Genomic DNA, 22,122 nt, shown 5'->3' on the forward strand with positions numbered 1-22,122 from the left:
CCATCGCAAACTTCATTTCTTTTGTTCCGGTTCCACACAGTGAAGTTTGGCGATGATGGTGGGAACGTTGTCTATATTAATTTATAGATCAGGGGTACTCAATTACTATGTGTGAAGGTCCAGACACAGTCTCGTAAGTGGCAAGGGTCCGGATGAAAGTCTTAATTCAAAATGTGGTACTATGAAACAGATAGGAGCACACATTTCAACGTATTCAAGCTACATGGATTTTTTTGCCTCAAGATGTTGATGAAAATTAACTACAAACGTCAATTCTCTCTAAAAAAAAAAAAAAAAAAAAAAAATCACTGACTGTACATTAATCCTAGAAGTAACCATCCATTCTACTAGATGAATAGGATTCCCGGGAGAAAAAGAAATGGAAAAAATATCTAAAACACTGCAGGTCTTGGTAAGCATATTTGGAGGGTCAAAATTCAACGGTTCTTCACGGAGGGAAAACGAAATTCCATATTTTTCTGTAACATGCACAACATATTACATAACAGTATGGTATGCAAGTATAGTACAGTTTGGATAAAAACAAAAAAAATCTCTCGATTCGTTGAAGGGAGGAGGATCAGTTTTCACTTGGACTGTAAATGTAAATATTACTAATACAGACCTGTCACAGAGTGACTGAATTATCATTACTTTATTAGTATGAAAAGTGACCTTTATTCCTTCTTGCTAATTCCCTGAACGTTGGTGCAAATGATGTGACAGCTAGTCTAAAATAATGATGAAGGTGTTCACTGACGATTCAGGAGCAGGAAAAACAGTGTAAAATTAAAAACTACTATTAGTTGCTGATCCACGTTAAAGACCAATTATTTACTTATTTGCTTATTTATGTTTTCCCCTTCTTTTAAAGACAGGAAGGTGCTGGGGTCCACACAAAAGCTCACCGAGGTCCGGATTTGGACCGCGGTCTACCAATTGAGTACCGCTGTTATAGATGCTCTTTACATTAGCTGTCAGTCATTAATGCAATATATCTGAACAGGCTTGCATAATTCATACACGCACTTGGTTCCAGCAGAGTGAGCACAGTGGCAGCCAGGAAGTATTCAAGTCATATTTATCAGCATTCTTATTTGGGCAAGCTCCGATACGCCTGAGTACATCACAGGGTTGCCGTTTCAGCGCTTTTGGTACCGGATCTAGCGAGAGTATCTGTCTAACGCTGAATTTCAATAAGATCTGAAGTGAGTTTAAGGATTCTGTCACATTTTAGCATTTTCCTAGGGTTTTTAGCATTTTCTAACCATTTCTGGAGTTTAACGTACCATCACTAACAAAAGTCCTGTCGCCTCATGGACTTTGAAATCTAGTCTGATGAATTCGAAGCAAATGACACTGATGACAATGACCTGTAGCCATATAAAGTTATCAATGTCGGTCACTGCGAATTCATGAGGCTGACAGTCAAAGTCAATGAAGGGAGAAGTAGGAGAGGCGACAGGACTTTTGTTGCCGACTGTGCCTAGCAACATTCTGACTCCTTTTGACCAGGCAATTCTCGCATACCGCCACTTGTTCAGTAGTCAGAGTATGGATGTAGTCTATACACTCGGACTTGTAATATGGGTGATAACAGAAGCATGATAAGACTGCTTTTTCATATGCTGGTGCTACAGATTTATCATCAGTGCAACAGGGCCAGTATTCCCGCGGTGGATGGAAAGCTGGTGAATGGGAGAGCTGAAGCTCCCGTTTCACCAGCCCTCGACAGGACTAGCTTCACACCAACTCTCTTTGCTGAACAGTGTTGCATTAACATGGGGAGTAGGCCAGCATACTCTCCTTTACATTATCCTCTACTTGTTTACACCAAAGTACATACCCATTACGTACCACACTTTATATATATATATATATATATATATATATATATATATATATATATATATATATATATATATATATATATATATATATATCCCCATCCGCGGAGTCTCCTGGGGGGAGGCATAAACGCCCCCACCATCCACCTCTCTCCCAGTGACGACCAAGCGAGGTTCATGGAACCTCTCTCTCTCTCTCTCTCTCTCCACTTTTGCAACATTCGTGGTCTTTCCTCTCATTTTCTCTGCGGCACGCCACCTCCCTTTCTCTAAACAATACCTCACCTTCTCTTCCTCACTAAGATTCAGCTGTCTGAAGCAACTAATGGCAAATCCTTCTCTGTATCCTCCTACTTTCTCTATACCCATTTCGAAGACAAAGGTGGTTGTTGTGTATATGTATACAACAACACATCTTACTCGTATTTCTGAACCTGACTCCGCTGAATTCTTTGCACTTTGGCTTTGGATAACCTGTCAATCTCTGATTAAAAACATCTGTTATGTGTACTTATCCCCTGAGTCTACCGACTATGAAATTTTGTTAAGATTGAATACATTCTACCATACCAATTTTTTTCCATTCTCTGAAATCTCCACTGAAGGTAATTTCAGTGTTCAACACCACCTTTGGCTCTCCTCTCTATTCACTGATCCACCTGGTGAACAAGCCTATACCTTATCTATCCTCTAATGCCCTAGACCAACATATTCAGCATCCTATCCGTATCCCTGACCGCCTTGGAGAGAGCTCCAACATACCTGGCTTTTTTCTTAGAACTAATCCTTCTGCTTACTCTGGTGATCTTTTCTCTCCACTGGGCTTAAGCCAAGGAAAGTTTATGAATATGGGTGGCAGACACTTCGGTAATCAATCTGGTTTGGCTCTGAAATGTTTCATAACTGGCCAAATAAAGTCAGACGAATAAAAACGCAATTATATACAAAACTCAAGCCCAAGAAAGTCAGCTAACAACTGATACAAGGCACTTAAAGTTTCACTCTGCAGGGTCTGGTTGTGAAGTGTTTGCTGGCTGTGTGAATGAAGATAAAATTATAAACATGCATTCTTATACGGAACTTAAGCTCAGTAAAGTTTCTGAATACGGAGAAGGGTTGTACTCACAGGTAACGCAGGGACTCGAGGCCGGTGAAGGAGCCGTTCTGCAGCCTGGTGATGTGATTGTTGTTCAGCAGGCTGAGGGAGGAAACAAAAGGGGTCACTTAGTACACATCAAAGAATATATTACACAGTTGATGATATACTTTAATATTATGATCCTTATGGTAAAATTCATACAATATGCCTTCACAATAGTGACATTCAGATTCATAAAACACACACACACACACACACACACACACACACACACACACACACACACACACACACACACACACACAACCCTTAAAACATGTTCACTTTCAAAAGCCCTGAACACCTTTCTGATTCGTTCTTAGCCAGCATGAAGACAGACTATTTCTGACTCATTCTGTCCTCCGAGAATGTTTATATCTCGAAGTGGATTTTACACGGCCTGATACAGTTGCAAAGAAAAGGAACACGACACAAATGATTCGAGAAAATAAAGTACGCAGTATTTACGTACGTATAAACACATTTTCTTCCTCTGAGTCACACATATACACAAACAATTATACAAATTCACACGCACGAGTACAATTATTTTACAGCATAAGAGGAAGGAGTGAAAAGTAAGACGAGACTGTAAAGAGGGTCATGATAAGGGCAGTAGGGTGAGGATGGAGACAGCACGTGGCACAGTAAAGATGAGGACAAAGATATGGGAGGAGGGGAAAGGGGAACGGAGAAGGACGACTGGGTGAAGGTAGGACACTGGGAGTAAGCAAACATAAACAGAGGACTAGAAGGCCGCTCTTTACTGTCCATACCTCTGAAAATTAGTTTATACCTTTACTTCCTTGTCCTTTGCCATACTTTCACCTTAATTTAGCCACTGCATCCTTGGGTCAATGGGAAATTATATATAACGCCAAATTTTCATCACGATCCTTCGATTAGATTGCTATTATCAGGTGCACAGACTGCGATGAAAACATAACCTCCTTCCACTTTCTGCGATGGAGTCAATAAGCGATACAAGGTGGGATAAAAGGGACAAATGGACATTATAAAACGACACGAAAAGACTTGGTAACTAAAAGAAGGCGATCAGATGAAGAAGCAGTATGAACCAGGAGAGAGAGAGAGAGAGAGAGAGAGAGAGAGAGAGAGAGAGAGAGAGAGAGAGAGAGAGAGAGAGAGAGAGAGAGCAATTATGAGGAAAAGAAAACCAGAAACAGAAAAAAAGAAGCTATTAAAAGTAGAGGAACCATGAAACTGGAGAGGGACATAAGAACAGGCCAGCAGGAGAGAGTTACGTAAGAAGACATATAGAAACAGAGGAAAAAAAAAAAAACTCCAGGGTTAGGGAAAGCGCGAGAGATGACAGATGAGGCCCTAATGAGGTAAAAGGATGGTAAAAGAAGAGACGGAAGAGAAAGGAATAAAGATGGAGAGACTAGATAAGGAAAGAGGGGGGAGAGAGAAGGTTGGAAGGAGGAAAGTAGGTTTGATTTAGAAAAAAAAAATAAGAAAAGGAAACGTGGTAGAGGCACTAACGAGACAAAAAGATGGTAAACACAGAAAACGAAGAAAAAGAAGTGAAAATAGCGACTAGATAAGGAAGGGGAGAGAAGTCTGAAACAAAACAAGAGAGGACTAAAGAGGAAAAGAAAAATAAAGTAAAAAGATGATTACAGACGGAAAAAATGAGAAAAGAATACACACAGAAAGATCAGATAAGGAAAACGGGAAAGAGGGTTAGAAAAATAGAAAAGAGAATGTTTGAAATGGAAATAAGAAGAAAGGGGAGGAGAGAGAGAAAGAGGCACTAGTGAGAAAAATAAGGGGGTAAAAAGGAAAAAGGGAACAGAAAAATAAAGACAGAGGCTAGATAAGGAAGAGAGGAAAAGTAGGCTAGAAGAGTGGAACAGATGAAATGATAAAAATGAGACTATGAAGAGAAAAAAAAAGAAAATAAACAAGAAAGTGACGAAGAAGACTGAAAAAAGGATGGAACAAAAATGGTTATAATGAAAATAATAGGTACAATGAAAAAATGAATCGAAGAAAGAGATGAATAGAGATATGGAGGAAAAAGTTGGCAGAAGAATGGCGAAAGAAAAGTGAATGAGAGACGGAAAAGAGAAATAAATATAGGAAGAGGGAAAAACAGATGGAGGAAAAATGGATGACAGAAAAATGGAGGGAGTCGGGAAGCGATGATGGAAACGGGAAAAGGATAAAAGGGAGGGACAGGTAGGGTGGAGGAACTAGGGGAGAGGACAGGAGAGAGAATAAGAGGTAAAGAGGAAGACAGAAAGAATTGGTTGGATGGAAGGAGGTGGAGTGGAAGGGGATTAAGAGGAGAAGAGGGATAGTACGAGAGAATTAGAGAAAGGAGCAGTAAACAGACAGGGGAAGAGGAGGAGGCAACGAGAAGGGAAGAGAGAGGAGGGTCAGTGTGGGCGGGAGGAGGGGGACGGAAGGAGAGAGAAAAAGGGAAGAAACAAAACAGGAAGGTAGCAAGAAACAGAAAAAATGAGAGACAGGGGAAGGGAGAGCACCAAGATCATTAATTTCTCATACCGCTCTATTAAGAGTCGCTTTGTGCAGTCTCGCCTAAAGCTCTTCTCTTGTTACACTCATCACCACATCCTCTCTCTAGGTCTCTCCTATCTCTTCTCTTGTTATTTATTTTTTCTGCCCACTTCGTCTGTTGGATACGCCTCTTATTTTTACCTTATTACTGCTAAATTTATTTATTTATTATTATTCAGCCTACGGCCGGTCTCTTGCAGTGATAGGATGTGATAGAGTCTAACTTAAAAAATGCATTTCCTAAGCCAAACAAATTCTTCTGCGGTAACAAGAATATATACAAAAAGTGTCATCGTTCTGAAGGGATTAAAATACATAATCGGCTCTCCCTAGTCTGAGAAAAGGATGGAGTCTGAGTAAATAATAATAACAACAACAAAATAATAAAAATTATTATAATAATTATTAAAAGCTTAGACAAGTAAGGAATCTGACAGGATTAACTATAGAGAAACACTCCACTTCATATAAAAAGATAGCGATATATACTGTAAGAGCTGACGTCACATGAACTGCTTAATATCTCACACCCACACATCCAACCCCCAACCCACCCACTAACACCCATATCCGTGCGTCGTATATGTGCGCGCGCGCACACACACACACACACACACACACACACACACACACACACACACATATCTCTGCCCCAAGCAGTGGACAGGAAAGCATAATCCAAAGAAGGTCTGAGGGTAAATAAACACTATGACATTAATGGTATCCTCAACACAGCAGCTTCACTGTCAGTAGCGGTATTTCCACCAGCCCACAGCTTTTAGACTCTTCAGTGCCATGGTGTCCTTATCAACTTTACTCTCTCCAGACGAATACTTTCTGTAATGGAAGGATCTGACACACTTTCCATCAACTTCTTCAGTACGATGGGTCTTTTTTTCTTTAGTTCAATCACGGGGAAAAAAAAAAAAAGAAATATGACTATTTATTTTGATATCTCGTAGTGAGGAGGATAAAAAGTCTTACTTAATCCACACATTACGAAAATGTATTTTTACCAGTGGCGTAACAGGTAGGCAATTTAGTCATGTATGCCTCTCTATATGTCTATGCATCTGTCTGTTCAGCCGCTGTCTTTTGACATTCTTTACTTGGAAATTTCATGTTTTGTATTTTAGTTGTTACTGACCTTATATACAGAAATGAAATTTTGAAAACTACCCATAGCAGGCAGTTCGTCCCCAGTCTACGGTATGGTGACTTAGTTACTTTTAATTTTTGCCACCACCAAACGATGTTATTACAAAGCTCTCATAGTTATGAGGTAATCCTTTCAGTTAAGGAAATCTCTCATAAGTTCACTGTCAATATCTGTTCGGAGTCAAAACACAATAATTACACAAAACGTCTCTAACTGAAAGAGTTACCTGAGATTATTTCTTACAGCTGTCGCACATGTACCGTAAGCGATTCAAATGAAGAGTCAGCTGGTCACCCTATACGTAGACTCGCTTTATGTGGCGTTCATGGCGACCACCTTCCTCTGGTCTGGCAAACACGAGTCTCACAATCTCAAGTGAGTATTTGCTGAGACGTGCGAGGAGGCGCAGCGGCTGAAAGAGAAACCGCAAAGTCCTCAGTATGCCTTCCACTCGAGTATTTGCCTTACCATATCGAGCCCGCCAACAGACGTGAGTTACGGCCGATCCTCTGTTTTGGTACGCGGCGCCCACCCTCGGGATTATGGGTCCTCTGAGTACGGGGTTGACTTACGGGACGGCAATGCTAACTAACCTTTGGACTCTCACAGGAAAGAATGAGCAGTACTCAACCCTTTCAGTACAACGACGCCATTTTTCTTTCTTCTAACTTCTGGCAGACATTTTTCTTTCTTTTTACTTCTGGCAGACACTGGATGAATGACGTGCGAATGATATCGAGGCTCATTTCATTGTAGACAGTTCTCCCATATTCGTACTTTCTCTTTCCTTGTTCCTGGACCCTATTTTACCCCATCCGTACATGGGAAAAAAGGATAAGGATGATGATGATGGTAATGGTGGCATGATGCTGATGGTGATGATGATTGTGTCTTTTGAAAGGCTTTATTTTATTATTATTATTATTTTTTTGTTCACCTCCAGACGATTATGTTTGGCTTAGGATGAGACCTCTAGTGATAATATACAGATTAAAAATAAAGCTTAGTTATTTATCAGGGTTCGTATGTCGGGGCACATTCCACCTCTCCATATACAGTACATGCATGCAAATTTGAAATGTATCACTGAGTGCTAAATTTTCGCTGTTCTTACCTTCACTTGACATACGGTTATCAGCTCCTTCAGTTTCCCATATATTCGTTTGGTATTTTGTTGCATTCCATGAAGCTCGAATAAAAAAGTATTATTTATGACTTCAACAGGATAACGTACTTTGTTCTGTATTTCATTCTTGCCACTTTCAGAAAATTTCACTCAGTATGGAGAGACCTCGTACGGAAGAGCTTAATGGAGCCAATTCTCAAATTCTCCTTGTAAAACAGAATAATATATCTGATGGGGCTAAAAATCTCTTGCAAGAAACGTCACGCACAAAATTACGATTCAATGCATTGGTGATATCGTCCGCTGGGTTACTTTTTTATTATTCCTTTGCCCACTTATACTCAACGACCTGCGTGAACAAAATATGCAATGAAAGACCACGAGGAAGGCATTGGAAGGGCGATGAGGAGGAGGAATATGGGAGGGAGAAATGAAGGAATGGAATGAATAAAAGGAAGAGGAATGAAGGTGAAGAAGGAGATGAAGGAAGAGGAGGAATGAAGAAGGAAGGGATGAATGGAGGAAGAAGAATGGCAGGTGGAGAGATGAAAGAAGGGGAGGAATGAAGGAAGGGGTGATAAGGACGAGCAGGAACAAAAGACGGCAAAGAAAAAGAGAGGGAGAAATGAAGGATGGGATGAATGGAAGTGATATGACGGAGGAACGGCTCATATGTTGCTACTGAAAAAAATACAGTGCCGCGATGCAGAAAAAGAAGGAAAGAAAGAAAGAAAAAAAAGAAGAAATGAAAGAAAAAAGCCTCGTCGAATATACCCTCAGGGATCAAATTAAGCACAAAATGAACCTTAACCTCTTGTGACCGATAACGTATTTCATATATTATTCCTCATACCTCCATACAATATTAATTAACCACCAGGAGACACTTTGGACTGGGGGGAGGTAAATATAACCTTCATTACCCTTTTAACATAGAGGTCCTCTCATACTTGAGTAAATTCGTCAAGTTGTTGTAAGAATAGGAAAAAGTTATAGGAGAGAAGGACAATTATGAATCCCTCCTAAACACAAAAATCGTCTGACGTTAGACTGTACAAAGCACAGAAGACGTCGGGTTAAATGGGTCAAACTGCACGTATATTTCCTAAGCAGACATCAACATAAGTGAAGTCTATGGGAAGAAACCAAACTCCTGGAGATCGCGCGGTGCCGCACTGATGTGAATGAAAATAAGCCACCGAAAGATAAGTGGAACATAAAGTCTTAATTAGCAATGAAGCCTCTGCACGGTGACGCTATAATATGAGAGATGAGTTTTGTGTATAAACTCTTCTGTAAGCGTATCCTATTTTATAGCGCCTAATACTAAACACAATTTCAGTATGTAAGTTCAGTTGCTGACAAGATTTTAGGCGAATTTTTGTCGTCCAAGCTGGCGTTCAGGATCCGCGGCGTCGAAGGAGCCGTTTCGTTTCTGCTCATAAAACCAATCTGGTTTAAAAGACCCGCCAAATCCTACCCGCCGATCAAACTAACTATCCTTACTATCCATAACTACAGTACTGGTAAGACATGTTTTATCAAGTCATGGTCACCCTGGGCCCACAACAATGGTACCCCATGTAAATACAATAAAATCAATCTTGGCAGGGAAACAAAATAAGTGCTGCCTGTGATGATCACCATACGGTCTGTTGCCGACTTTTATCCCCACGGAATTGGTAGGGAATATTAAAACATAACCTAGTGTACTATACCTGTAGGGTTGAATTAAGCATTTTCATCACTAAGTACGAAATGCACGAAATACAGTAAAAGCACCGCCGTAAAGTTTCTGCCTCCTAACTATATCCAGTGCATTTTTTTTTTTTTAATGAAATTTAATATTCTCATCCCTGGAGGGCTTGTTCATTTTCTCCAAGCGAATATATATGCAGCACCAAGACTATTCTCAAACATGCTTCAAGGAAACAGGAACGCGACAAAGAGAGAAAGAAAGAAAAAAAAAAACAGCTATTAATAACGCCCCAGTTTTTAGACCATCATTTATAAAACACACAATATTCTGGAAAATGTGGTTGGGTATCACTGGGTTTCGAAAGTTATCGTTCACTGCCCTGGTTAGTTGTCGTAATCAAGCAGATCAGTATTTATGTCCGCGACTGTGCACAGCACTAAATAAGTATCGTCCTAATACTTGGCGAATACATCGGAGAACAGAGCAATCCGAGACTGCAAACCTCTGCCAAGGCGGAGATGTTATCTTGAACTTTTTGTGCAAGCATTGTATGCATTATTTATCGAGTTGAAACTGCCATTATCCTGCAATGGTAGAGAATCCTTTAAAATATTCCTGGATCCGGATGATGATCCGGATCACAACAAAATTCTATTGCATTATTCCTTGGGCCATACTCTACCCCTCCAAAAAACATCAGCAAAATCCGTTCATAACTTTTTGAGTAATCCCGCTAACAAACAAACAGACAAACAAACCAACGCGGACAAAAACATAACCTCCTTGGCGGAGGCAAAAATCGAACCAGTTGAGACGCACATTACTTAGGACAAGACTCTCGTTGTTTCATCAGCTGTAAATAACCTTCAGATAAACTGGACAGATAGCACCTTGCTGTCTGTACACTGTAGCGCAACAGTTCGTGCTCACTCACTGCTCCCATTAATGACTGAATGAAAGTTGTTGTCAGGGTTATACACGAAGCGAAAACCTCTTGTCCAGTGATGAGGTGGTAGTTTGAAGTTTGATAAATTAAGAACGGTTCGCAATAACATATTTAACTGTGCTATCTAGAGAGAAAGAAAGAAACAAACAAAGACGAGACATAAAAGAAAAATAAAGACAGAAGAGAAATAAAAAAGAAAGAAAGAAAGAAAGAAAACAAGAAAGCGCCAATGTACTCAGTAAATCTTAATTTGATACGAAATATAAAAACGATATCCTTTTCGTCAGGGGTGTTGAGACTGAACAGGAAGTAAGGCTCACAGGTGTGCGATGCATCCACCTACATCACACCTTTCCTGCAGGATCGTGTGGGAGAATGTTAATGCTTGCTAGTACCACAGTCCACCACCTGCACTCTTGTGTGATGTGAATAACATCAACAACAACAATCCAGTAACAATGATAATGCCATGAATCAACAGAAATGACAGACGTAACAAGTAGCGATAATAACAGCGCAAAGTAATAACAATACAACACACACACACACACACACACACACACATGGTAGGGCCTAGGACGTTAAACTTTCATACATCCAAACACCTTCCCCTTCAGATTATCACTGCGAAATCACACAGTTAAGAAATTATAGCAGCATATATTTTGGCTTATCTGTGGCCGCAATGCAACCCGTTTATAGGTGGGTGAATCTGGGTGTGGCTCTGATCAGTGGGTTAGATATGCCTTGGCTCAGCGAAGGAAAAATTGTTCAGTGTTTCCCTCTGTATAAGTGGAGAATTATGGAAAATTATTATATTTTTCCCTGAAGAAAATAGTGATTAAATGATAGTACAGTTAGTTCTCTTTTCATATACAACAAGCAATGTATCCTATAAATCCTATAATATGACGATAAAACAATAAACTGGTTTTAACAATACGGTAAGTACAGGAACATCGCTTATTACTTAATTTTTAAAGTAAACATCTCGTATTATTGGAGTTTTTATAAAAAACTGAATCACTGTTATATTAATCATTATCAAATTAAGTGGGGCAGATCATTACTCAGACTTAAAAATTATGCTAAAACGGTTGTAAGCACTGCAGTTTTCCATTCCCTGTGATTTCATACTTTATCTTAATTCACTCCCAACACTTTTAGTATATTCTAAGGATTTAAATGGTAATGCATATAGCTCTGGAGGTGAGTGATAAACGCAAGTCATAACTACCGGCACTTTATGCGAGAAATTAGTACACCCTTATATACTACTAAAGCGCCCCCGTGGTAGTGATACAAAATCTCAAGTGGGAGAAATTTGTACTCTAAAGCAGAGCAGATGGAATAAACGTAGTCGGAGGCTTCTGTCATATACAACGTTACCAGTGTCGTACGGTGGACTGCAGCCTACCCTTGGTCAATCCCTTGTTTCGGGTCCACCAATATCCCCAAGAGATAAGTGTCAGCTACTACCGTTTCATTCTTTGAACTGAACTGTTGCACGTGATACGAAGGGACTTGTTGTCTAAAGAAACACATAAGACAGTTGTAATTACGTCATTCACGCCCAAGTTTAATTCCAATTTGATAACACCTGCACAAAGTTAGCGCGAAGGCAACATTTCCTCCTTCACTATGAGAGCTCTTCCCTAGACCATATCAAATCGCCTGGAGGTAGCAAAAATCAAGTAATGAGAATGTCGTACCGATGAGGTTCACTTCTTCAATCCAATATCATCTTTTCTATATCTTTCTTGTTATTGCCAGACCATTATATTTATTTTAGGGAATGGTTTTTCGGACTGGAGGGATTAACCCCCTCACAAGACGACCCCCTCACTACAAGACGTCTCCCATAAGCTGAATAAAATCGCCTGGCAGCAGCAAGAATAAAATTAAAAATACATCTACGCAATGAAGGCTATAACGGAAATTCCATCTAACTCCTTTAGCAAAAGACGTTTCTCCAGCAAAATACCAATAAAAAATCAACAGGAATACTAGTACTCATACTAATCTGACGGCAACAAGAATAAAAACACGGTAAATAAAAGTAAACGTAGTCAGAAAGGTCACTGCGGGATGAAGAGCACTCCGGTATGGACCCTGGCGGTGTGTTTGCATGGCCGTGGTGCTCTCGTAGGAGGTGCCTTTTATAGAGGCTGCTGACGTATTATTGCACTCGTAACTCCGGCGAGAGGAATGGGTATGTCCTTGTGTACTGACGTCGAAGCTAGTGCTCCCCAAACACACACACACACACACACACACACACACACACACACACACACACACACGGCAGGATATCAAGTACAGTCGAGAAACACACTTTACATCTAGCTGGTGAGCTCAACCCACCCGCGCCATCAAGGATAATATAATTTAGTGAAGGATACTGTGACACAAAATTACCATGAAATTTCGTCATATAAGTATGCTTGGACTCAGGGACGCTTGAGTATTAAAATAAGTCTAGGTCAAAGTTTAATGGTGCAAAAGGAAAGCAACATCGAGATAAACTTTAGTAGTCTCGAAGAAAAGAAAGAACTGAATCTTAAAAGTCAAGCCATAATATTCGTGCTTCTGCTCAATTAAATGGGATCCGTCAATGGTATTCAACTCGTGAAGATCAATTATTCCCTACATCACGGTGGTGTCCTCTATTTTATTTCAGCTTATAGGAACCTCTCATACTGGATCGGTTACCACAGCATTCAAACTGGCAGGTATCCTTACAGAAATGACATGAAAATTTTCCTGCCGAGTCACAAATATTAGTCCAAGTTATATATTTCATAACTGCTGTCTTTTGCTTTGTCTCCATCCGTCTATATACAGTATTTATTTTGCTGAAGTCTTCCTTTCTCATCGATCCACACTTATTTTATGATGCCAGTTTTCTTGTTTTCTTCTGAGGCTATCGGGACTGGTGATTCTTGTTTTTAGCTCCGTCCTTTCAGCAACTGTCCACCTTATTTTCACTAATCCCTTCAATATGATAAAGCTTTCTTTATACTCGCTACTACCAGACGATAGTGTTGCTAAACTAACACCTGTAACAGCAAAGAGGCTTATGGAGTTTGTATATCACTCATTAACTACTATGCGTCTCCTCTAATATTTGAAAAAATAAAAATGGTGTGAGGACACTTAATAAATAATAAATAAAGCGTCACTGTACTAAATGAGTTAAATATAATAATCATTCCAATTGTTCCTATGCGCTGGTTATTCCATTCTTTCTTTTTCACCTAATTCCCCAAATAAACAGTTACTAAAAACCCGTGACGAGATAATGACACTCTTAACTTGTGATATTTCTATTAATTTTGGTTGGGCCACAGAAAAACCTACTTGTTTTTACAGCCTTAAAAACTAAATTCCTCCATCACATCTACTTGCCACAATCTTCCACACGACAGTCTCCTTGCTTTCAACAGCACACAACTCAGGCCTTATCTTAAATGTTCTTGGCGTTTCTTTCCCCGTGACCTTTTCTGGAAAGACTACTTTTATACATTTAATAAATTTAACCCTCTCAAGATCGCATCTTCTCCATTAGTTTATTCCAGCTAACGTCAGACAATTTTATTCAGCACCGACGATTTAATATATGCCCGAGAACACTGACACTGTCATTAGTTCTCTCATGATCCGGATAATTCTAGCATTCAGTTGCAGCCAATACCAGGCGATTTTATTCAGTTCACGAACTCAAAGATTCCTGTCAATAATGAGGTAGCGAAAACAGTGATATATATAGTTCTTGCAACACTTTTTGCCATCATTATGTTATTCCACATATTTATGTTCTAAGCAATCATACCAGTATTTCTACGTAGCCCATTTGGTGAAATATATTTTGCTGGCAACAATACCCTGTTTTAGCAGTATCATTAATATGTCCCTAACAATTCTAAGCTTTAAATCTTAGGCAGCGGTAAATCATTGAACCTAACACCAGAGGATTGTGTTCAGCTGAGCAATGGCTAGTCGTCAGAGGCCTGAACTCTACCCTGACAAACTCTTTCTCAGTAACTGAAATGTCTATGAATATCATTGAGGCTAACATACATGATTTTGTTCATGCGAGAAATCCCGGCACTCAAACAGCTAATTAGCTGGTTGCGTGCCTTACTCTTGGATAATGTGTGGATGCTTTTGTTGTCAGACACGTGCCTTATCTGGTGCATTTCCTTATCAGTGCCCGTGGGCAGTGCATACCAGGCTGAAGAACTTACTTATTATGTCATTAGCCTCACGCCGCCCTTCACTATGATTAAATTACACCCCACAGCCACTCGCTATTTCCCCCTCACTCTTGTTACAAAAAACCACTTGAGATCCGCCCTGACTGCTTTAGGCGCCATCACTTTACTTGGCTGACGCTGGAGTCTTCTGTCACGCTGGCCTTCAACATGGTCTCTACGGGTGACACATCGCGCCGTGGTAACACCTTGATTCAGAACTATAAATTATCCTAACCAAGTCACGGGATAAACGTCTCCATAAAGCCAAGTATCAATACAGATTGTGTTGCTTTTCGCAGTGGTTCACTTTAATACAGTGATTCTCAAACTTTTGGGTCGCGAGAGGAATTTCGATGGGTCGCGGGGACATAGAATAGGCCCAATGCATTCAGTGTACTTCATTTACTTAACTGAAATTGTAATTATCCTTATTACACTATTAGCATATTCATAAAAACTACGATAGGCTATATACCGATTACTCTGTGTGTGTGTGTGTGTGTGTGTGTGTGTGTGTGTGTGTGTGTGTGTGTAGAAAAGTTTATATTCCACTGTGTATATTTGATTTTTTTTACGCTGTGGGTCGCGAAGTCTTGAAATATTCCAAACTGGGTCACGCACTAAAACGTATGAGAACGTCTGCTTTAATATATATCCTAATTTGACTGGCAATGTTTAGCACCAGTAGGAGTGAAGACAAACGCATACACACGTAATCATGTATAAAAATTAATTAGACTAAAATAATCAGATGTATAAATTAAACTAAGACAATCAGATACATAAATTAAGCTTTGGAGCATTAGTGAGGGAAAACGTATACAGAACCAATGAAATACGCAAGTTTTATGCTTGGGGGAGGTTCAAAAATAGGGTCTCCTATCCCTTACCCTCGCCACCCATTATGTCATGTCATTCTAACCCCCTTCAGTCCGATGGGGTACTTTATACTTTATTCTTGCTATCTCCAGACGATTTTATTCAGCTTTAGGATAGAATTTTTACACTAGCGAGGCTAGATACAGCCATCGATAACTTCTTCAGTATAGGGCCGAATCTTGGTCGAATAAAAGTATCTGGTGGCAAGAAAAGTGAAATATAAAAATACTTCATCGGATTCATAGTCTCTCTCTCTCTCTCTCTCTCTCTCTCTCTCTCTCTCTCTCCTGATTTCCTGTATTTATCATTTCTTAAACGCTTTCGCTCGTACTGTCACTTCGCTTTATTATTCTGTATTCAACCCGAAGCTGTTTGATGCTAACAGTTGTATTCCTTTAGTCCACCATGCCATCTGAAACTGAATATAACAGCTTTGTGGAGGCCAGAATATAGCGGAGATATGGCTACCGTGCTAAATGAGTTATTACGAAGCGAAGTCACTTTCAAAATCATTACTTAATATTCAGACTATTAACCAGGAGGAAAATGCAAGATACTCTGGAGGATGGGATTTTCGGAATAAGGTGTACGGTGTACGCCAGTACCTTCGCTACCAGGGGTGTCTTCTACGCTCATTATTATTGTCTGGTGGTGTCAAGTAAAAAGTAGGCTACAAAACACTTCATCGTACTGGGGTAGTAAATGGATACTGTGTCTCACCGCTAAGGTCAATATAATGGAGTGGGGATAGCAGTTGGTGGAATATAAAAAGGCGTCGTTGTACCTATGAGAATTACATCTCCAGGCAGGGGACACATTTTCCATTAAATTCCTACTATCCCCGCATGGTTTTAATTAGCTTTGGGTATACTTTCCGAACTGGAGGCGTTATATTCAGCCTTCAATAACACTTTTACCACCAGCGTATCTCCCATATTGAATGAAATCGTTCGGTAATAACAAGAGGAAAGTACAATACCACGTCATCGTGTTCAAGCAGTTAAGTAAGATGGGGAATGCAGAGGACCGAGCAGCATGGAGGAAAGTTAATGAATAGCATAGCGGGGAAGGTCGGTGAAGGGACGAAAAAAATGGGGACGGGGGGGACGAGACAACGATGAATGTATGGGTTAAAAAGTGGACGAAGATTCAAAATAATGTTTCTCACCATTCCTCTCTTCCAAACAATCTCCATTCAGTTTTCTAGTATGAAGATTTTTTTAATATATTTCATTCCCACTAGGGCCACACGATTCTATTTTCCTTAAAGGAGATTCCTCGTAGGGAAAGTTGTGAAAATGCATTATCAGCCTCTTCAAGTTTATAGAGCTATATTCATTTTATCTACACCGCAAGACGCCAGCTAAATGACAGCAACGAGAGTTATCTTGTTCTGGATTTTGTTGAAGATACTTTGAAATGACGCTTAATCCTACACCACCCATTTTCAAAGGGTATATTTTCGGTCCCTCCCTAATAATGACCACAATTTCACTTCATCCTTCTCGTTTATTGTTTGTTCCCCACAGTTTCCCGCCATTTTTTTTTTTTTTTTTTTTTACACCCTGACACTTTCATTCTGGTACGATATTCTTAACAAACTTTCACTGCACTCATGCACAACTCCTGTAACACCCATTTTCACTGGGTGTACCTTCTCTCCCCAGCCCCACCACCCATCAAAGCTCCGTCTCATCCCTCCTGTTCCTTTACTCAAATACGCCCATTTCTTTACAGCTCCCATCCCCTCCCTTTCGATGTTTCATGACGCAAGGAGGTCGCGCGATCTACGAATGTGCTTACTTTATTACTTGCTACCAGCCTCTGCACTCCGATGACCTACTTTTTATTTAATTAATTACTAACTTCAGACGATTTTATCCAGTTTAGTAGCGACTCTAAAATAGGGAACGAACTAGAGAGTTTATATATGAGTTTCACCAATCCCTTGACTACCAAAGGTGCCACTAAGATTAATATAATCGTCTGGATGTTACAAGAATAAACCAAAGGAATGCGTCATCTGATTCAAGGGGTTAATATTTTTACAGCCTTATTCTGAGTGGCTTTGGAGGTTTCGTTACACCTCTACCTTACCGATTTATTCTGAACAGTACACTTCAGTTATCCTCTTGTAGGTTACTGATGCAAACTACTGTGTGTTGTTTTTAATACTACATAAATAGCATACAAAGGAATGCAGAGAATGCTAACATGTAATGCGTAAATTAAATCGCCCGGGAAGAGGCGTTAAGTGCCCCCCAGAATACCGCTTTATGCTCGTGAACTTCGCACTGTATAGAGATTAAACATTATCTTACATCAACCTACCAAGGATTTGTAATTAGGACGGTCATAAACTTAAACATGAAACTGTTAAGTGGAATAAAAATCTCCCTATTTTTGACGAGATGCAGTGTTTCTAGCCTTCCAATTTCGTTGATGCCTGCGCTCTAATGTGGGATGCAGGCTAACCATACCCGAGAACCACAAGCGCTACAAAAATGACAGTATAATATTATGAATTTGCATTGCCCATTGTGAAATGAGGTTTAAGTATACAGTCCTTAGTGTCAGCACAGCCTCACATTCCGGCAGTGACGCTCAAGGCTGGAGTAGCAGTTCAAGTTGCAATTCATCGGTCTAATCCTCGAGCAAAAACACATCACTGGCGCCTCTGTTGATCTCATCCTCACATCGCCAGCACAAACACACACACTTTACACAAACACTCTCCTCTTACACACACACACACACACACACACACACACACACACACACACACACACACACACACACCAACACTCTCCTCTTACACACACACACACACACACACACGCACACGCATGCACACAACACATACACACACACTTACACACACAACCACTAGCACAAGCAACCACAACCACACATAACCACAAACACTACCGCAAACCCCCACTTCCCCCCTTCCCCCCCCACACACTGTACAAGCACGACGACTGCTTGCGCATTTCACTCGTCAGCTGTATTTTTACTTTTAATAAACCCGCGCTTTTTATGGGTAGCAACACGTGTGGGGGAGAAATATACAGAAGGCAGGGTGGCGAGTGAGTGATGCAGCAGGGATGGTGGGAAGATTTCTAGGGTTATACACTTAATGTCACGTACAAATTTAAACAAGACATAATAATATTAATCTTTTTCTTTTACCCTTGCACTACGAGAGATCTCCCCTCACGTGAAGATAAGCTTTCCGACAGCAGCAGGAATATAACACACAAAACTTACATATATATATATACAGTACTGCATATATATACATATATATACACACACACACACACACACACACACACACACACACACACACACACACACACACACTCGTGTGTACATATACAGAGAGAGAGAGAGAGAGAGAGAGAGAGAGAGAGAGAATATAGACAGGTATAAAGAGAGAGAGACAGATCGTTAAATAGAGACAGATAGCTAGATATAGATAGGTAGATAGGTAGATAATATAACAGATGAACAGGTATAGAGTGACAGACAGATAGATTGACAGATAGTTACAGAAAATGATCACGAGAGAAATCTTTCATTCTAAATAAAATTGCATACGTCACCAAAACAGTGATTTATCTTACACAAGTCTTTCAAAACCTTCACTACGAGAGATCTCCTAAGGTAAACAAAATATTCAGAACTTAATAGCCTTCTTAAACTACTGTCTAAGTGGTGGAGGTAAAGACGACTTGCTGGCCTATTCCTTTAACTCTTTCACAGGAGAGGTAGCCCAAGCGCAAAACCGAACCTCCAAAAATGCAATACTCTTCAGAATATTAAGAATGTCAAGAATATACAGGAACACTACAGAAGACAGGATGGTGAGTAACTGGTGGAAGGGGGACTGATGGGAGGGAGACGTGTCAGGTGTTCCATTTATCTCTTGTCTCTCCTCATTAAAGTTACGTTAGTAGTATCCTTTTCCTCTGAGGACTGGTAAGGAAAGCATCAAGAGCACATAAACTGAGGAAGGGGAAGAGAGACGATGGGGACGACTGGCTTGGGTACAAAGTAGAAGGGATATATAGAAGGCAGATGATGGTGAGTGGCGAGGGAAGACTGGTGGAAAGCAGAATTGTGAGGTGTTCTATTTATACGTCTTGTCTCGTGTAAATAAAGGTAAGTTGATATTATCATTTATTTCTTTAAAAACAATGGCATAAAGAAGAGAAAGTATTAGTTAAGGGTGTGGAAAAGTTAAAATGGGAATTACATGACTTGGAACAATATTTTTTTCCCAGTATGTTCAAAACGTGAGAAACTAACAGAAGACAGGAAATGAGTAAGTGATAATATGTAGAGTTCAAAGGGAGCTTTTGGGGGTGCTTTTAATTTCATATCATGTACAAATAACAATTCTAAGGCACTTGTGAGAAAAAAAATTACAAGACGCACTCCACCTTACAAAACTCAATTACGTAAGAGGAAGACTGGTCAAACGTCAAGTATTTTCCATCACGTATTTTAATAATGACGTCAAAATCTGGGGTCTGCCTTTCCCTTTGTAATTGTAGGCTTAATAAAACAGTTTTCAGATATTCACATGAAATACGAGCATACTCTTCACAGTGTTTCAGTACTTGGTAACGTATGCAAAAGAGAAACAGAAAACTTATGAACAACAAAAGCATTTATCAAGAAGTTCATAAGACCCTTCTCGAATAAGCCAGCAATCATTAATCCCTCTCGCTCTCTCTAATTACTAACATTTACTGAACATGAATGTGAAGATAAAAAAAAAAAAATACAACTTTGAGACTCCCATCATAAACCTGGCATATTCTTCATTGCGACAGAATCTTTGGCATCACATCACATACATAATATAGAAGCCTTGTGAATAAATATGGATGATTATTAAAACATTATATAACCTCAGTTGTACCAGCTATCACTTATCACTCCCTGCCTTCTCTGTGCTGGCATTTACGGAGCGTTTAAGTGAGCGTGGACGAGATATTTATACGCTGAGTGCGCGTCTTCTGCCTGTTATCAGTCTGTACCACTTATCACCGTGAGTACTGTGCCTTGGCGTTTACTGTGCTTTTGAATGTGTGCGAAGGAGATATTGGCGCGTAATATCATGTTCGCTACGAGAGTTCCTTCCTGAGATGGGTAAACGAGAAGGAAATAAAAAAGACATTGTTTGTAGTGATTGTGTTTATGGAGTACGTCTAACCCCTTCAGTGTGAGAGGTCCTTCCTAAGATATTGGTGGTAACAAGAACGAAATATTTAGAGGATTCACTGTACTGGGGAGCTAAGTAGGGAACAACAGGACTAACCCCTTCATAATGATCTGTCCTTTCCAAGTCGAATGTACTCTATTCTGTTCACTTTCACTTGGCCTAAAATTTCCATCTCTCCTACTTGAATGCTGAGCTGTAACAAGAGCTTATCGCTAGAATATGGTGCTCGGTACGAAGAAGTATTACGTAAAGGATGTAAAGCTGTAGTGCTGTCTTTTACTATCATTGTAAAGAGAATGAGCTATAGCGAAAACTTAATACAGAATACATCATCATGCCGCGTTTTCCTTCTTGTATCAGCGTCTTCCATTAACCACTGTGATTATTGTACTTTGTCGTTTACTGGACTTATTATTATGTGTGAACGAGGTGCAAGTGTGTATTGTCTCTGCCTATGTTTCGTTAACGCTGTCAGTAAGAGTGGTTCTAATATGATTAAAATGCTTGGTGTTATAAGGTATGAACAAAAAAGCGTTGTTTTCTACACTGTGGGGCTTCATCGACGTCATACTTCGTCACTCCTGCGATGAATAAAATCGACTAGTGGTAGTATGAAATACAGAAAGTGTCACATGAATAAAATCCTCTGGCAGTACATGAACAAATTAACGACGTAATTGTAGGCCTCCTAATCGGTGAATAGTATGCTTACCTCATTACTACACAAATCCTTCCAAAACGAGTAAAATCGCCTGGTGTTAACAAAAATAAAACATAAAAAGAGGCTATGGGTGTCAAGGAGTTAATGAGCGCCTACAATTATTCGCCCTAATTACCATCTACTGACATTTATGGTGCTTTTACTACGAACGAGACAGTTACAGCTGCGTCAGTTAATTAGCAGACATTAGGAAGCATTAGCCTGAGCAACTGATTTGGCAACGGTGTGAATATTTTCCTTTCAAACGTAAGATCTTTTACCCTCCCACCTTCTAGAAACGCACTAAGGTATTCTACTCAGGCAACCACAAGACTATTTTGTTCAGCTGAAGAAGATTTCATTGTCACAAATTAAAGTTGTCTCGATGAACCCATGGAATTCTCAAGAAAATTTCATTGTCACAAATTAAAGTTGTCTCGATGAACCCATGGAATTCTCAATTTTACATTATCCGAATAAAACTGTCTTGATTTACCCAGAAGAAAAGAGCCAAGTGTGCCATGGCAGCGATATACTTAAGCGTAGAGCAATGCCGAGAATAATTATCTAAATGTAAGAATTATACCCA

General features: G+C 39.8%; 1 protein-coding gene across 1 annotated transcript in view; it reads right to left on the reverse strand.

The window, feature by feature from the left end:
- The window catches only part of Pxn (Peroxidasin), a 493,078-nt gene that overhangs the window by 156,786 nt on the left and 314,170 nt on the right, over positions 1-22,122 (reverse strand). Inside the window, exon 3 of the mRNA XM_080277593.1 lies at positions 2,974-3,045. Within this exon, the coding sequence (XP_080133719.1) occupies positions 2,974-3,045 (72 nt within the window). The remainder of the gene's footprint in view (positions 1-2,973; positions 3,046-22,122) is intronic.

Source organism: Coenobita brevimanus, chromosome 70 (assembly GCF_032717465.1).
Source record: "Coenobita brevimanus isolate Jiangsu-jjx chromosome 70, ASM3271746v2, whole genome shotgun sequence".
NCBI classification, from domain to species: domain Eukaryota; kingdom Metazoa; phylum Arthropoda; class Malacostraca; order Decapoda; family Coenobitidae; genus Coenobita; species Coenobita brevimanus.